General features: G+C 45.1%; 1 protein-coding gene and 1 long non-coding RNA gene across 3 annotated transcripts; one reads left to right on the forward strand and one right to left on the reverse strand.

Moving 5' to 3' along the window:
• Positions 1–121: 121 nt before the first annotated feature.
• On the forward strand, positions 122–5,380 carry LOC117870262 (syntaxin-1B; the record flags this gene model as incomplete). The annotated part of the gene is given in 4 exon segments (XM_034757353.1): positions 122–195; positions 519–656; positions 2,918–3,028; positions 4,148–5,380. Coding segments are annotated over 4 exon segments (404 nt in total), but the record flags the coding sequence as incomplete, so codon positions are not given.
• Positions 5,381–5,761: 381 nt separating this feature from the next.
• LOC117870264 lies at positions 5,762–16,421 on the reverse strand. Of its 2 annotated transcripts, XR_004643948.1 has the most exons (5): positions 15,910–16,421; positions 15,742–15,798; positions 11,756–11,848; positions 11,574–11,615; positions 5,762–5,809 (listed from the first exon to the last, which is right to left on the reverse strand). It is a non-coding gene; the product is annotated as an uncharacterized LOC117870264 (long non-coding RNA). The 2 variants fall into 2 exon arrangements; XR_004643947.1 differs by lacking the exons at positions 15,742–15,798; positions 15,910–16,421 and having other exon boundaries at positions 11,756–11,921.
• Positions 16,422–17,877: the final 1,456 nt, after the last annotated feature.

Below are 17,877 nucleotides of genomic sequence, written 5' to 3' on the forward strand. Positions count from 1 at the left end.
GTGGTACTAGGGGGGCGCTGTGCTGCAGGGAGCGCGAAGGGGCTCAACAGGGAGCGGGATTTTGCTTCCATCAGCCCTGGAGCAATGGGCCAAGGCCACTGACCCTCTATCACCTTCACAGCTGGCCGGACAACCACCAACGAAGAGCTCGAAGACATGCTGGAGAGCGGCAAACTGGCTATTTTCACTGATGATGTAAGTGTCAGGACTGGGATGTCACCCAAAACAGGGCTTCCCATGTTCCGGACTTGGATGGGAGACCAAGTCAATAGCCCAGTGCGGCACTAGGGGGCGCTCCCCCTCTGGCAGTCAATGCTGAACGCAATGCCCCAGTGCAGTGTTAGGGGGCGCTGTGCCACTGGGGACAATTGCATTTCAGCACAGGGCGAGCCATCCCCATCCCCTGCTGCCCCACCCCAGAGCTGGCTGCATTTCAGCAATGGGTGAGCACTGGAAGGCCCTGGGGCGAGGGGGGGGATGCTTGTTTCTATCATCCAGACTCTCTTCTGCTTCCACAGATCAAAATGGACTCACAGATGACGAAACAGGCTCTGAACGAGATCGAGACCCGACATAATGAGATCATCAAACTGGAAACCAGTATCCGTGAGCTGCATGACATGTTTGTGGACATGGCTATGTTGGTGGAGAGCCAGGTTAGAACCTGCAGTGGATGGTGGAACACATGAGCTGTGGTTTAGAAACTGCAGAGTTCTGGAGCCCAGAACTATTTTTGACAGCCCACGGCTGTCTGCATCACAGAAACCATGCACTATAATCTAGAACCCATAAACGATGGTCTAGAACAGTGGTTCCCAACCTTTTCTCTGCTGTGGCACAACTTGAGCTCCAGGGGCTCTTCCCCACCCCACCCTGCCCTCAGCTGGCATCTGTAGGAGGGAAGAGGAGGGGCAGAGAAGCTGACCTGTTGCTCACACAGAAGGGGAGGGGAAAAGAGATTGATATTGAGCTCTTTTGGGTTTCCCCCCCTGGGGGAGGCAGGTCAGTGAGGCAGATGACCAATCAGAAGGCAGCTTTCCTCCCTGTGTAGTTTTTCAAAAAATTCCTTGGCACCCATGACAGCACACCATCGGGGAACCTGCAGGGTTCTGAACCTTCGGCCCATATTATCTACAGTCCACAGCCTTCTGCATCATAAAACCATATACTGTAGGCTAGAACCTAAGGAGTTCTAGATTGTGAAACCCATGCGCTGTGGTCTACAACATACAGGGTTCTAGACCTTGAGACCCATGAGCTATTATCTAAAGCCCACAGTCGTCTGCATCCTAGAACCCATGTACTCTAGAACCTGAAGAGTTCTGGATTGTGGAACCCATTAGCCAAGTTCCAGGGTTTCCAGGGTTCTGAACCTTGGGGCCCATAAGCTATTATCCACAGTCTTCTGCATCTTAGAACCCATGTATTTCTCCCAGATCCAAGAGAGTTCTGGATCTGATATGATCTGGAATGTGTAGGATTCTATAGTGTGGAACCCAGGAGATTATTACCTCAAGTGGAGAGCATTCTGCATCAAGAGTTATAGTCTAGAACCTGCAGCAATCTGTATCATGGAACCCAGAAATGAATCTCCAACCAGCAGAATTCTAGATCATGGAGCCCATGAGCTATGCTCTAGAATGTACAGGGTTCTCTACCTTGGACCCATGAGATTATTATCTAGATGCCTTCTGCATCCAACAGACTTCTGCACCTAAATGCAACAGTCTAGGACCCACTGTGTTCTGAATTATGGAATCCATGCATTATAGACAATTCACACATGATAAATCCAAGAATGAACTATTATCTAGAATCCACAGCCTTCTGCACCTTAGAACTTAGATGTTGCACTAGAAAACCCAAAAAGTTCTGTATCATGGAACCCATGAAATATGACCCATAATTCATAGGGTACTATAACCTAGAACCCCTGAGATTATTACCTCAACCTGAATCTAAGTACCCATGGTCTAGAACATGCAGAGTTCTGGATCGTGTAACCTGTGAGCTGCAGTCTAGAACCCATACAGTTCTGGATTTCAGAGCCCATGGTTGGCTTCAGTATTTCAGGGTTAGCCAAGTTCTCAGTCCTTTGAGCCACTAAAACCTTGGAGGTCTTTTGCATTACAGAACAGTTAGAGTTCTGGATTGTGGAAGACATGAGCAATGGTCGAGGACATAATGCATTCTGCAACGCAGGGCACTTGACAGTCAGATGGGCTTCCCAGTCTAGAACCTAGAGAGATCTGGATGGTGATGCTTCTGAAGATACTCACAGCTGCATGTGTTCTGCCATCTAGAACCCATAGAGTTCCAACACTCTGGGGCCAGAAAGAGTGCTAGAGAGAGTCCCAGGATGGTGGGTTCTCTATCTTACACCCTACCATAAGGTGATGCTCCACTCTAGAAGTCTTCTAGAACATGGGTGGATCCAGAATGTACAGCGTTACAAGTTCTGAAACAGACTCACCAATCTTTTAAAGGTTCTGGCACCCAGGAAGCACTAAATGGGGCTCGTTTGTAGAGTCCATCAGGGGCTGCAAAGGTGTCAGTGGTGTGTATTTGTAAGCTCACAACAAGGTACCTAGATTTCCAATTCAGCTGTTGGCTTCTCTCCAAAGGGCTGCCAGGCAGGGCCCCATTGTGATGTTGTCTCTTCTCCCACGAGAATCTGGACTGAGACTCATGAAACTCATTGCATACAAGACTCAGAATAGCTTTCAGATAAAATTCACTCCTGACTTACAGCCCCCGCCAGAGGGGAACGACCCCGGGTCCCATTCCCTGCCCCCTTGAGCGAGCCAGTCCCATTTTGAGCCAATGCCCCCTACAGGGGAACGACCCCGGGTCCCATTCCCTATGCTGGCCGGTTTTTCTGTGCTGGTTTCCCTCTCACCCGGGCTCTCTGTCTCAGGGAGAGATGATCGACCGCATTGAGTACAACGTGGAGCACTCCGTTGACTACGTGGAAAGAGCTGTGTCCGACACCAAGAAAGCTGTAAAATACCAGAGCAAGGCTCGGAGGGTGAGTGCGGGGATGGGGCAGGGGGGTGGACCCCCTTCAGCTGATGAAAGAGGCTGAGACCCCACAGAAATCCAGACACATATCTCCCTGGCCCCACCCGAGGCAGGTCATCCCCGAGAGCCTCCTCCCCCAGCAGAGATGGAGACACTTCACCAGAGCCTGTCCCCTCCCTTCTCCTGTCTCTCTCTCTCCATCACTCCATCCCCAAGGTCTCTCCACACCACACGCTTCACTAATTTTGTGTGTGGCAGCCGTTTTCTATTTTTAACACAGTCTATCCACTCCCTTCCATCTTAGCCCCCACTTCCCCTGGCTCCCGAAACACTGCTATCCCAACCCTGGCCTCCCGGTGCCCCTCACTCCTGACCCGCAGCCCCCTGCTAACCCAGCCCTGGGCTCCCCCCCGCCCTGCCGGTGCCCCTCCCTCCCGACCCACAGCCCCCTCCTGTCCCAGCCCCACCTCCCTTGGTAGAGCAATGAGGGATCTCTGTCCGACTGCTACCTGGCAATGTGAATAAACAGATGTGATGAGTCTGAGAGCAGGAGAGGAATGACGCTCCGAGTGAACACGAGGGCCAGGGACACCCTTGGTTTCCATCAGGAGATGGAGACATCTAAGGAACTGAGGACCTCTGGGTTCTGTTCCTGGTTCTAAGAGGGGAGTGGGGTCTAACAGGATGGAGCCTGAGGAAATAGGAGCCAGGACTCCTGGGTTCTTTTCCTTATTCTATAAATTGATGGTGATTTAATAAATCACCTTTTTGTTCAAGGTAAATAAATAAGAACAGCTGGGGTCACTCGGCCGTCGCTCCATTGGGGGTCAGTGGGGCCAGATCCCCAGAAGGTGTCACTCAGCCGTCACTCCATTGGGGGTCAGTGGGGCCAGATCCCCAGCTGGGGTCACTCAGCTGTAGCTCCATTGGGGTCAACGGGGCCAGACCCCCAGCTGGTGTGAATCCATGCAGCTCCTGTGATTTCCACCAGCTAAAGATCTCACTCGTCCTGCTTGTTGTCTTGCTGGTGCCCAGTCCAGCCATGAAAGTATTAAAATAGCCATTAACATCTCTCCTTTTCTCTTTCTCTCTCTCTCTCGCTTCCTGGATCCCTGGGGTAATGTAGAAGAAAATTATGATTATAATTTGTTGCGTGGTCCTTGGGGTAGTTCTCGCTTCCACAATCGGGGGGACTCTGGGGTTGTAAATCAAAGCAAAAAAATATATAATAATAATAATATAATAATAATTTAAAGAAAAATTGTACATGCAATGGATATAACAGCACATGTTCCAGCTACCTATACATACACTCCTTGGGGGTCAGCAAATCTAAGTTTCTTGTTCTCCGCCATCTTTCCATCCATCTCTCCATCCCCCGGATACCTGGGTTCTCCCCAGATCTTCCGACATCCTTGACCCCTGGTAGGAGGGCGTGGATTTGTCTCATAACCAACCATTGGGTTCACAGTGACCCAAAAGCTCCGGTTCCTCTTCACATCAGGGGTTAGCCTGGAGGAACGGGATGGTGACCTGTCCTTTGTTAATGCTATCTTGTTTTGGGTTCTGCTGGGGATGGTGTGGCCAGTAGTAGGGGGGGGGAAATACCAGTATAATACATGGAAAACTAGCATGACAGGATATTATACTGTCAATACCAGAATGTTAAGGAATGCCAGAGTGGTTACCAGTCAGTTGTTATGAAAAATACCAGTTTATTCTAGGAAATACTACAGGAGCTGAATATTACAGTGTCAATACCAGCCCACTGAGGAAAACAGGAGTAGTTACCCATCAATCATTATGGAAAAAATACCAGAGAATTATATGAAACACTAGAGCAGCAAAATATTACAATATCAGTACTAAAATATTAAAGAATATCAGAATGATTACCAGTCAGTCATTGTCAGGGGGAAACAGACTGCTACATAAAATACTAGAGTAACAGAAAACGGTGTTGATACTAGAGCATTGAGGAATTCAAGAGCATCAAATTATACCAGAATATGAATGAAGCACCATCCCAAAATACTAATAGTAGCATACTAGTCCTGCAGTATCCAGGAAAACTAGAGTACTAGTATTAGCATATAGAGGAATGCTACAGCAGACTCCAATGCTACAGTATCAGTGCTACAGTATCAAAAATGCTAGAGTACAAATACTGTCGTTCCAAAGAATGCTGTCATATCGCAGAATACTTCAGTAGCAATGTTACTGTATCCAGGTGTACTAGAGCAATGCTACTACAGTGCCCAAGAACCCAAACTGCAGGATCCTGGAATAGTGGAGTATTTATGCTACACTAGCAAGAATGCTGAGCACTGAACAGATTTAACAATTTTATTAAGATGATGTTAAAAAAAATAGTGAACAGAGTTTGAGCATAGAAGTTTCTGGTTATCAGGGAATAACGTACAGATTATCGAGGGTGCAAAGTTTGGTTTAAGATCGGGTGGCATGAGCAATACATAATCTGCAATATCCCCAATTGGGGGTAAAAGGTTGATGGGCATTGAGATATGAGGGTATGAAGTTCATAGAGTGGCTATGTTCGGGTGTGGGGTATAATGAGTGGACATGATGATGAGGATGGATTGACCCTCATTTGGTGAGATTTAATGTTCAGGGAGTTTATGGTTCCAGTTCATATGATCCAACGGAGAAAGTCTCTTGGTCCCTTTCTCATAGTCGAAAAACGGTGTCACTCTGGCTCACGCCTCCTGGTACTGTCGGTGGCCGGTGAGGTGCTCGATGTAGATGTCCCTGGACCATCGGATGGTGTCTGAGACCATGAATATTACAGTAGCCATGAATACTGGAGTAGCAATATGACAGTATGTAAGAGTGTTAAAACTATCCAGATTAAGTCATCCCCCATCAGAAGATATGAGAATACTACAAAATACTCCAGTTTCTAAAGATACTCCAGTATACTTGACTTGGGGAAGCACATGGCTATCCCAGCTCATGTCGATTTCCAATTCCACATGCCAGGAATGGTTGTTATTGAAAAAGAAATGAGCATTACTACAGAAATACTACAAAACCAAAGAATACTCCGGTATTCTAGATGGGGAGATCCTAAAGTTCAGCCCCTCCTTTGCATGAGAGCAGCTATGAACAAAAAATATTACTAAGTTATTAATGATCACTATTACACTATTCCAAAGTAACAATACTGTGCCATTGTAAAATATACTCGAATAATGTACGCAGACAAGGAAAATGGCACAGTACTTGAGGGTAATAACAGTAATACATGATCTCAATTACAATAGCCTCAGGAAGGATATTACTGTGGTGTCCTAGTGTAATATTGGCTCCTACAACCTAAGCCCTCACAAAATACTGGAGTATAAGTACTCCCAAACACCACACCCTTATAAAACACTAGAATAATATACTAAAGTAATAACAGCTCCCAAATACTAAACTCTTGTAAAATATGAGAGTAATAATGGCTCCCCAAAATGCAAAATTCATATAAAATACTAGAAAAATAAGGGCTCCCAAATACTACAGCCTTATACTAATTCTGCAGCAATATAGAGTAATAATGGCTATCCAAATATTACACCCTTATAATACATTCAGGTAATATAAAAATACTGGGCATACAGGTTTCTGGGGAGGAATATCCCACAGTATTTTAGACTAATAGTGGTGCCCAAGTACTACACCTTTATAAAATTGCTTGAATACTATACAGTAATGACTGGTAATTGTTAGTAATAGATGCTAAATTGTATGTCTGTGGAAAAATATTGTGGTATTCTAGAATAATAATGGCTTGGTACCCAGTACTACACATTTATTTAAAAATACTAGAGATATACAGAGTAATATTGAATAGGCAACATTATGCCCAAGAAAAGAAAAAATACAGTATTCTGGAGTGAGAGTATGTGGCCAAGTAAATACATCCTTTATAAATATATTAAAGTAATATGGAGTAAAAATGGATATTCAAATAGCATCTCTTTGAGAAAAATACTATGGTAGTCTTCAGTAACGATGGCTTGTAAACATCTCAAATATTATACCCTCATTTAAAAAGAATCATAGACTAGAACAGTGGTTCTCAACCAGGGGTCCGGGCCCTCTGGGGGACCGCGAGCAGGTTTCAGAGGGTCTGCCAATCAGGACCAGGGTTAGACTTGCTGGGGCCCAGGACAGAAAGCCGAAGTCCCACTACATGGGGCTGAAGCCCTGAGCCCCACCACCGGGGCTAAAGCAGAAGCCTGAGAAACTTAGCTTCACGCTACTCCCTGGGCAACTGCCCTGCTTGCTATCCCCTAATGCCAGTCCTGGCTTTCATATGCAGAAAACCAGTTATTGGAGTTTTTCTAGTATGTTTGTGGGGCCTCAGAAAGAAAAAGGTTGAGAACCCCTGGAATAGAATATTTAGTAACAATGAAACCTAAATACTACATTCATATAAATATATTGCACTAGAGTATATTAGTAAGCGCTCTCCGGATAATACAGTTATAGTACAGAGTAATAAGGGATGTCCAAATATTATGCCCCTGAAAAAATATTGCAGAAACCTAAAGTAATACTGGATAGCCAAGCAATACATAGCTAAAAAATACGACAGTATTCCAGAGGAATGGTAGTTTTCCTAATAAAATATTCTTATAAAAATGCTAGATTACTGTAAATTAATAATGCATGTCTAAATACTCTACCTTTTTATTTTATATTTGGGGGGAAATACTATAGTATACTACAGTAATACTGGCCCTCCAAATATTACACCCTTATAAAAGATACTGCAGTACTCTAGAATGTTACTGTTTTCCAAAGAATTCACCCTTAAGGAAAATACTGAGGCAATATATAGTAATAGTGAATGCTGAAATATTGTTCTTCTGGAGAAAATAATACAATATTATAAAGCAATAATGGCTCCCCAAATACTATACCTGTTATAAAAATGCTAGAGTAATAACAGATGTCCAAATACTGCACAGTTATAGAAATGTGAGACTAATCTAGAGTAATACTGGCTATATTTGATTGCTGCAGTAATCTAAAGCAATACTGGATCCCAAATAGTATACCTCTGCAAAATACTGTGGTAGTCTAGAGTAATAATGAATATCCAAATATGGCACTCTTATAAAGACCCTGGAGTATATAATGTAATAGTGGCACTTAAATATAGCCTTGGAAAAATTTGATAGTAATCTAGAGTAATAATGGTTCTCAAGCACACTCTTATAAGAATACTAGAGTAATTTTGAGTACTAATGGCTGCCTGAAAAAAACCACTTATAAAATATTACAATGATATAAAGTACTCATGACTCCAAAACACACTTTTGTAAGAATACTAGAGTAATCTAGAGTAACCATAGCTTGCCAATACAGTTTGGAAACTATTCTCACTCTAGATTATGCTAGCATTTGTATACACTAAACCTCTATAAATAGTAAGCTAATTAATAGTGGCTCCCAAACACACTTCTAGACTAATTTAGAGTAATAATATCTTCCAAACACACTTTGGAAACAAATAGTACTCTAGATTATTCTGATTTTCTTAAAAAAAGATGCTTCTCTAAGAATAGTAACCTAGAGCAATAAGGCTCCCAAATACATGTTTATAATAATACTATTGTAATTTAAAGTAATAGTGTCTCCCTAACACACCCTCAGAAAATCATGGAGTAATGTGGAGTAATAACCAGTCCCAAATATACCCTTGTAAAATACTAAAGAAATTGGAGTATTTATGGCTCCCAAGTATGCCATGATAAAAATACTAGAATAATAATGTATCTCCAACTGCTAGTCCTCCCAAAGTACACTGCAGCATTCTGGAGTAATAGCCCCAAACACTGCCATGTCACTATCGTATTGGGGTTCATTACTCTAGTACACCAGAGTATTCCTACAAGTATCTGGGGCAATTACTCTGGGATGCTGTAGGGAGGGGGGGGTTGGGAGGGAGGAGTTATCCCAGAGCAATGTCAGCCACACCTGGGTATTAACAGTCTTCAAGGCACCCTATGGTGGAACTATCTTGTGGCCAAACGCCATTGTGAGCGTTGGCGTGGGGAGGGAACAGGCAGAGAGGAAGGGCATAGACTGCTCCAAACCACATGGGGGGGACTGTGGCTGGTCCCTCACCCCAGATGGAGGAGTGATCAGTGGTCAGGCCATGAGGAGACACCCCATCAGGACCCATCTAGCCAGCTGGGGCACAACCATCCCTGACCATCGGCTGCCCAGGAACCTACTTTCCAATGTCCCCGCAATGGGGTGACGTACTTCTGTCCCCGCACCTCGTCCTTACCCTCTAGGTCGTCTTCCTGACTACTGTGTCACGCTGTTGTGTTTTATAGCATACGTGGGGGCGTGCGCACACACACACACAATATGTGTGTGTATTTCTATTTCTATACATGTGTGTGTATTCACACACACGCTATACACAACACATTTCTGCATGCTGCATATAGTATACATTAACATATGTGTATCTAGCTATATGCATAGGTGTGTATTTATTTATTTATTTGTGATTGTGTGTGTGTATTTGTGATTGTGTGTGTATATATATATATATATATATATATATTTGTGATTGTGTGTGCGTGTGTGTGTATATATATATATTTGTGAGTGTGTGTGTGTGTGTGTGTATATATATACACACACAATATATATATATATATATATATATATATAAATGGATATCCAAATAGCATCTCTTTGAGAAAAATATTATGGTAGTCTTCAGTAACAATGGCTTGCCAACACCATTGTAAACATCTCAAATATTATATCCCCATTTAGTTCTAGTTACGCTGTATAAAACGCTATCCTGTGGCTAGGTGGCTAGATGGCGATACCTACGGTGTGTACGATATATGTGTGTGTGAGTGTCTCGCTCAGTGACTATAGACTCAGCTGTCGGTGTAGCCGTAGCTAAATCCTGCTCACAGAGAGACAACCTGCTGTATTTGAGGTGGGTCCCACCGGACCGCTCTCTGACTGGGAGTGGGGGGCATCCGGTCTAGATCGGGGAGAAGAGTGAGGAGCGTTGTGCAGTGCAGAGCACATACAAACACACCAAATATACTATACAAGCGGGGTGGGCATGGAATGGGGCCAGGTCCCCGCTGGTGTCATTCAACTTTGCTCCACTGAAGGCAAAGAAGTGATAGTAGTTTTATACCAGGCGGGGATCTGGTCCAGTGGGTGCGAGAATATATTGGAGGCTATGTGTATGTATATGTACCATGATAGATAGATAGATAGATAGATAGATAGATAGATGTGCATGTGTGTATATATGTCTATATTTGTATCTTAAATGTCCTATAGATGTGTGTGTGTGTGTGTGTGTGTGTGTGTGTGTGTGTGTATAAACAAATATTAAATATCCTATAGATGTGTGTGTATATATATATATATATATGTGTGTGTATACAAATATTAAATATACTATAGATGTCTGTATATGTGGCTGTATTAAATATATTATAGATGTGTGTATATAAACACGAATATTAAATATGGCATATTTAATTAAACCTCTATCATATATTTAATATTTATATTATGTGTATATATATATAAAAAGATATATAAAGATACACACATATACAGCATATTTACTGTGTATGTGTGTATGAGTATAGATATACAGACACATCTATATTATATTTCCTATATATCTGTATGTCTGAGTGTATATATTTATATTTAAAGATAAATACACACATCTATAGGATATTTAATATTTATGTTTATATTTGTATATATAAATAAAGATGCATAAAGACACATCTACAGCATATTTATTGTGTGTATAGACAGTATATTTCTTACATATCTGTATGTGTGCATATATATGTATTTATAAATATAAGTACACATATATAATACATGTACAATATGTATATTTACTATATCTATATCTCATATATAATATCTACATATCATATATAGATATAGATACATAGATATATGTGTAGATATTTAGATTTATATATACACACACACACATACATACATATAGGAAATATACTATACATGTCTATATCTATCTTTATATAAAAATATATGCATTATATATTTACTGTGGGTATAATATATATATATATATATGTTGTATATAAATAAATACACACATACATATATAGTAAATTTACTATAGATGTTTATCTACCTTTATATATGCATATATATGCACACACACATATATATAAAATATCCTCTGTGTGTCCTTTCATGTATAAGTATATATCTACATTCCCATATATATAGTAGCTATACTATATATGTGTGTAACTATGTATACATACATGTATCACAGATATACTATATACCTATGTATAGCGTGTCAAAATATACTAGACACACACACACACACACACACACACAGAGCCAGATTCACAGCTGGTACAAATGATGACAGTTCCGTGGATTTAGGACCACTAACAATTCATATCAGCTGCGGCTTGGCCCCAGGGTCTAGCCGTGATATATAGTATGTGTTCTGTGTGTGCGCTCACAATCCCTGTACCTACCTACACAACCTCCATTCCACCGTGTCTGCATTCCCAGCCCACCTTCCGAAAAAGAAAAAAAAAAAGAACAAACCAAACTTAGATTTTTTGATCTTTTTTAAACAAAACACAAAAGTGAACAAAAAAAAAAGTCGTTAAAAAAGGACTAAAAAACAAAACAAATGCGGGAGAAAAATTCCTACCAAGTTGTCGATGTCCCTCGACTTCCCTTTTCGGGTATTGAGCTGTGTATTGTTTCCATGTGGGCTGTTTTCCTGTAATCTGTGGTGTGTTTGCTAAGAAACAAACAAACAAATAACGTCTTCATTTTTCTTTCCTTCCTCCCTTTCCTGTTTCCACTTTCGTTCTCTTCCTCTGCCCCTTTTCGGTCTCCATGGCATTAAAACATTTTTAAAAAGACAAATGAACTAAAAAAAAAAAAAACCACTAACATGTCCCTCCTTTCACTGCTTGAAAACATATCAAAGAACTGCCAAAATAAATTCGTTTTCCAGTCACCGCATGACCTGGGATCCTGTCTGGATTTATCGCTCCTCTATTTTCCCATCCCCATCCCCTATTATTTGCTCCGTTTTGGATCGAAAGAGTTTTTCCTTCCCTCTCTCTAGACCTGAGAGGAACCAATGTTTAGTTCCAGATCAGAGCTGTGAGCTAGTTTTGGTCGGATAAATAGCAACACATCACACACAGCCACACATACATAGTGAGCTGAGGATGTACAATAGTGAGCGGTGGTGCAAACGCACCCGCCCACCCGTACAGTGAACCGATTCTGTGCGGGGGCGGCGTGCAAAACGCAAGTGTGGGTTTGCACACCCGAGGCCTGATTTCCTCCAGCAGGGGGCAGCATTTCACACACACAGACACACACCCCTTCATGGCCAGCTTGATACAAACCCCAACAAATGAACTCACCTTCCACAGCTGTGAAGGTGGGGAGCTGCTTTCATTCCTCATGGACAGGGTACATGCGGGGCAGATATAATTCCGCCCACAGGGTGAAGAACATATCACCCCTCTTCTCTAGCCCCCAGCTCAGCCAGGCACCCCGGGAGCACCCCAAAAACCAGCATCCTTCCCCCTGAGGATCCAAGGAGGAGGATTTCACTCCACAAACCCATAACCTTCCCTCGTAAGTCAGGTTTTCTAAACCTTTTCTCATTTTTGTTACTCTCCTCTGGACTCTCTGCAATTTGTCCCCTAAAGTCACAGGACTCCAGCTGAGGCCTGAGCAGAGCGGGACAATCACCTTCCGTGTCTTACCCTACGACACACATGTACCTATGACACGCATGTACCTTCGACACACATGTTCATACACCCCAGAATGATATTTGTCATTCGCATTTTTTCACAACTACATCCTGTTGCTGATTCAGCTCCAATTTGTGACCCACTGTCACCCCCAGAGCCTTTCCAGCCATCTGACCCCCTACCCACTTAGTCCCCGTTTTGTAGCGATGCGTTCGATTTTTTCCTTCCTAAGTGAAGTACTTTGAACGCGTCTGTATCGAACCTCCCGGTGCTGGCTACAGACCAATTCTCCGATTCGTCAAGGGCGTTTTGAATTCGAATCTTGTCCTCCCACGGGCTTGCCACCCCTCCCTGCTCGGGTCATCTGCAAATTGAATAGCGCCCTCTCCGCTCCATTAGCCAAGTCATTCGCTGGGCTAATAGCGGACCCAGGCCTGACCCCCGCAGGAGACGCCCTCCTGACCCTGTCACCTCATCCGTGTGAGGCGCGCCCATGAACGCCAACAGATCTATGCAGGGCCCTGGATTTAACAAAGCAGCCAGCGTGGGGATGACTGATGGCTCTGATCACCAACGCTGTTTAGGCCTCTGACTTCCTTGAAGTCCGTGGAAATGAGCTGAAGCCCAGTCGAGGATCTGGATTTTATAAACACATGACAGGCTTCGCCTTTGTGCATGCGGGTGCGGAGTCAGCCACGCAGCTGGCCAGAGCACGAATGGGATGGATTTGCTGGTATCGCCTCTCCGGTTCTGTGCGCCCAAATCCATCCCTGCTCAGCATGGCACGTGAGCCTGCCTTTGAGATGCCGACCTGCCGACGAGTGGGAAGAGTTCATGGGCTTTCGAGCGGCGCGTCTGATCCCTGCCCAGAGCCTGAAAACATGCGGCTCGCTGGCGCAGCCGGTCTAGAGCTGACGTTTCGGGCCAATCCACCGCTTCCTTTCGGAGCGTCTCTGCCTTCGGATCAGACTCAATGCACCCTTGGCTGCTTCGTATAAATCTGGGCCGGGCGTCGATTCGTCAGGGTCCATGGGCTGGCTTGCTTTAGCGAAGGACTTAACGAGAACAATGCGTGGCTTCAGATTTAAGCACGTGCATCAAGTTAAAGGCATTCACAGCCCCGTCAGTTTCAACGGGCAAGTCGGTTTCAGCCGGCGCGTCAGTTTCAGCAGGATCCCAGGCCCCATTCATTAACAGGAACACCTTCCCCCCCTTCCCTTCCTCTGGGTCTGTTTTGCCATTCGTTCTTTCCATCCCTTCTCCTGTGTGTAAATATTAACTGAGGAGCACGACGGGTCATTTCCTTTTGCCTGCTGAGTTGCTTTTTTCCCTTTGAATGCGCTTTTCCCCCCCACCCCCAGCCTGTTCACAGAGCATTTGAGAGTCACTTCTGGGCATTTGCTTCTGATTTTTTAATCTATTTGTTTGAAGTCTTTTTTCCTTCCGTCTGTTTTTTTTTTTTTTTTTTTCCATTCGAAAGCAAATGAATTGTCCGATAATTCTGGTTTTCAATGTCTGTCCTAATGTGCTTCGTTAAAGCCAGCGGCTAACTGCTAAACCTTCCCCCACTCAAGCGGGCTCTCTCGTCTGTCCTCTTGCATAGCACAAGCCAGAGAGTTTCACCCTGAACTTCAACCAGTGATATACATTTGTCTAAAGCACATCTTTAGCAAGGTAATGGTTTAAAACAACCCAAATCTTTTAACTCCAGGCGTGGCTCTGCTAACATAGACTCACCAGCCAGGCTTTTCAGATAGTTTGATTATGTATATGCAGAATGCAGACGTTTCATTTCATTAGACATTAAAGGCCCGAAGAGATCATCCAGTCTGACACAACCCAGAGAATTTCCCCCACACACACACACCTCCCCCCATGATTCCTGCATTACCTTGAGTTTGAGCAAGAGGGTAGCCCGTGGAGACACAGCCAATGTCAAGCTCAATGATGCCAAGCAATGGAGAATCTGTTGCATCTTTCATGTTGCTGACGCTGAGCCTTGAAAGCCCAGGAGATCAGCTTTAAAATATACCAAATGTTAGGTTATCGGCCTTCCATTTTGCTAACACTGCATTTTGGGGCGTTTCTGTCAACTCAAAACTTGGATTTTAAACAACAGTTTGACAGCTGAGATTCCCCCGTCATCACACGACACTGGGGCTTTAGAACGAGTGCCAGCTGTCGTGAGAGTGGGAACAAAAAGAGTTGGCCACCCTGCCGTGAAAAATGTGTCCCTTGTTTTCGGTCTGAATTTGTCAGGTTTCACCTCTCAGTGCTGGGCCCCCTTTTGCCTCTTGGAGATAACATGCAATCAAATCTAGCACAACTGTGGCTTAAAAATATCAGGTTGAACTTCCCTGTCCCCTAGAAAAAGATGAAGATTCACCAGCAAGGGTTAGACTTCAGAATTTACCAAATCGGGGGAAGATCACACTTATACCTCCTTCAAATTAACGGTCAGATTCATCCCAGTACAACTCTTCCACCAGCAAACTAGATTAGGATTTAGTCCCATAGGACCAAACAATTTGTCTCTGTAAGAATAAATATTTGAGGGCTCAAATATTGTGGTGGAATTAACACTAAAAAGAAAAAAGAATCATTCTTCATCTCGTTCATTGCAGCAAAATGACGATAGACTAGAATTTGCTAGGAGCACACAATTTGTCTCAGCAAGCATGAATATTTATCAGATGAAATCCATGCTAAAAAAGAAAACCAGGAAAGAGCCGCAAGATCTTTTCATCTCCTGTGGAAGGTTTAGGACTTAATCCCTGGCCTGACTGGAATTGTAATATTTTTTCTCTGCAAAACTTTTGTCTCACGGGTTTGAAAAAAAAATGCTTGCATGTTTTAATGAAAAAAAAAAACAACTAAAACATAAAAAAATGACAAAAAAAACAAACAACCAAACCTGGTTTGAGATTGTGGTGTGTGCCCGTTTTTCTTCTGCCTTGTGTTCTGCTCTCATCTGGAACGAGAAGAGAAAGAAAAAAAAAAAAAAGCAAAAACAATGAATGAATGAAACAAAGAAAAAAAATTTAAGTCTGTGTGGGTTCAAAAAAAAAGACTCAAAAAGCACCTGTTGTCTGTTGTCGTCTGTTTTCCTTTGGTTCTCATGGTTTCTGTGGTGGCTTTTTGTTGCGTTAGCTCTCTACAACTTTCTGTCTAGATCTCTGCGCCTTTCTGTCTGACGTGCTGCCGCTCCGAACAACTTCCTCTTGGGCTCTCCACAACTTTCGGCTCTTGACAACTGTCCGGCTCTCTTTCTACCTGACTCTCTTCAACTCTCTAGAACTTCCTCTCCAACTTTCTATCTGACGATCTTCGACTCTCTAGAGCTTCCTTGTACTTTTCAGTCTCTCTTCGGCTCCCTGCCGCTTTCTCTTTCTCTTTCTCCACCTCTCTCTAACCTCAACCGGTTCCTGTCACCTCTTCCTCTCCAGCTGTCCCTTCTGGGCCCCGTCGTGGTCCACCCTGTGCCACCGTTCGGGCCAAGCCTGCAGACCCCCGTCAGCCCGATTTCACACCTGCCTTGGCCGAGCATCACCAGATGGAATCAGGGCCGGGCCTTCACCACCGATCTCTCTATAGGTTTTCATACAGGTGGGGGTATTGACTAGGGAGGGGGGGTCACACACCGGACTCATGGGGGAGGGGGGGGTCAGACCTCCTTCCCCCAGCTAAAGCCAAGAAAAGGGGTCTTGAGCTGAAAAGGTTGACACCCCCCCCCCCCCCCCCACATAGTGTAACTAATGATATCCCCACCCACCCTTCTGGTCCTGTGCTTCTCTGTTGGTGTCTGAACATCTTTCTGTGTGTCGCTTTCACCGTCAGGTCTTTCTTGTTTTTCTCTGAGAGTGTAGGGGTTGAGTGAGTTAAAACGGGATGGCTGGGGGATCAGGACACCTGGGTTCTCCGAGAGAGGAGTGGGGGGGTCTGGTGGGTTAGAGGGGGGGCTGGGAGTCCGGACTCCTGGGTTCTCTCCCCAGCTCTGGGAGAGGTCATTCTTTTGTGTGTGTCAGGTGCTTTGAGAGCCTCAAATGACAGAGGGGCCTCCCCCTCCATCAGTCTCTCCCTCTACATGTGCTGTCGCTTTGCAGTCAGTCATGTACACACACACACACACACACACCCCGGGGAGAGGACCTTCCTTCTGAGCTGCCTGTCTGTCTAGCTAACCCCGGGGGACAAGAAACCTCCCCACTCCATCGCGCCCAGGAAAGAGGGCCCAGGGCAGGGCGTCTCGAGGTGGGGAGAGCCACAAACACGCAGGGCCCCGAGCCCCTCCAGCAGGGGGCAGCACTGCTTCTACACAGCCGGGGGTGCTCTCTGCCCCGGCCGTCAGGGCTGGCCCCAATGTGGCACTAGGGGGCGCCGTGCTGCAGGGAGCGGGGCGGGGGCTCAGCAGGGGGCGCTCTCCCCTGGCAGTCAGGGCTGGCCCCGGCACTAGGGGGCGCTGTGCCAGAGGAGGCATTTGCATCCAGCTGATACGCAGGGCCCACACAGCTGAATCTGTTAGCAACCAAGCAGCCGAGTGGGCTGTCTCTAAGCCGATTAGTGGCTAATCGCGCAGGGCTGGATAAGCCCTGCTCCTTACAGGCCAATCTCGTTAGAACAATCCCCTTGGGGTCAGGGTGACATATGCTCAGCCAGTCACGCCTGGGAGCACATCTGGCAGGGGCTGCATTAGCCTGTTTCTGCCCGGGAAGGCCTGTTGTCTCCCGGAGCGGCCTGGTCCCCCGAGCGCCCCCCTCCGTGCCACAGACTGAGCCCCTAACATTCGTCCCTGCCTTGCTCCCCTGCAGGCAGCGCTCGCCCGTTGTGCAAACACAGCTGCCTCTGGGGTGGAGCAACCACAGCACAGACTGCTGGGGAGAGCGCCCCCGACCGAGCTCCGCCCACTCCCTGCAGCACAGCGCCCCCTAATGCCGCACTGGGGCACTGGGGCCAGTCCTGACTGCCAGGGGAGAGCGCCCCCTGCTGAGCCCTGCCCTGCTCCCCGCAGCATAGACCAAAGCCCTGGTCTCTACCCCCAAAGCTCTGCTGG

This window comes from Trachemys scripta, unplaced genomic scaffold (assembly GCF_013100865.1).
Source record: "Trachemys scripta elegans isolate TJP31775 unplaced genomic scaffold, CAS_Tse_1.0 scaffold_119, whole genome shotgun sequence".
In the NCBI taxonomy this organism is placed as follows: Eukaryota; Metazoa; Chordata; order Testudines; family Emydidae; genus Trachemys; species Trachemys scripta.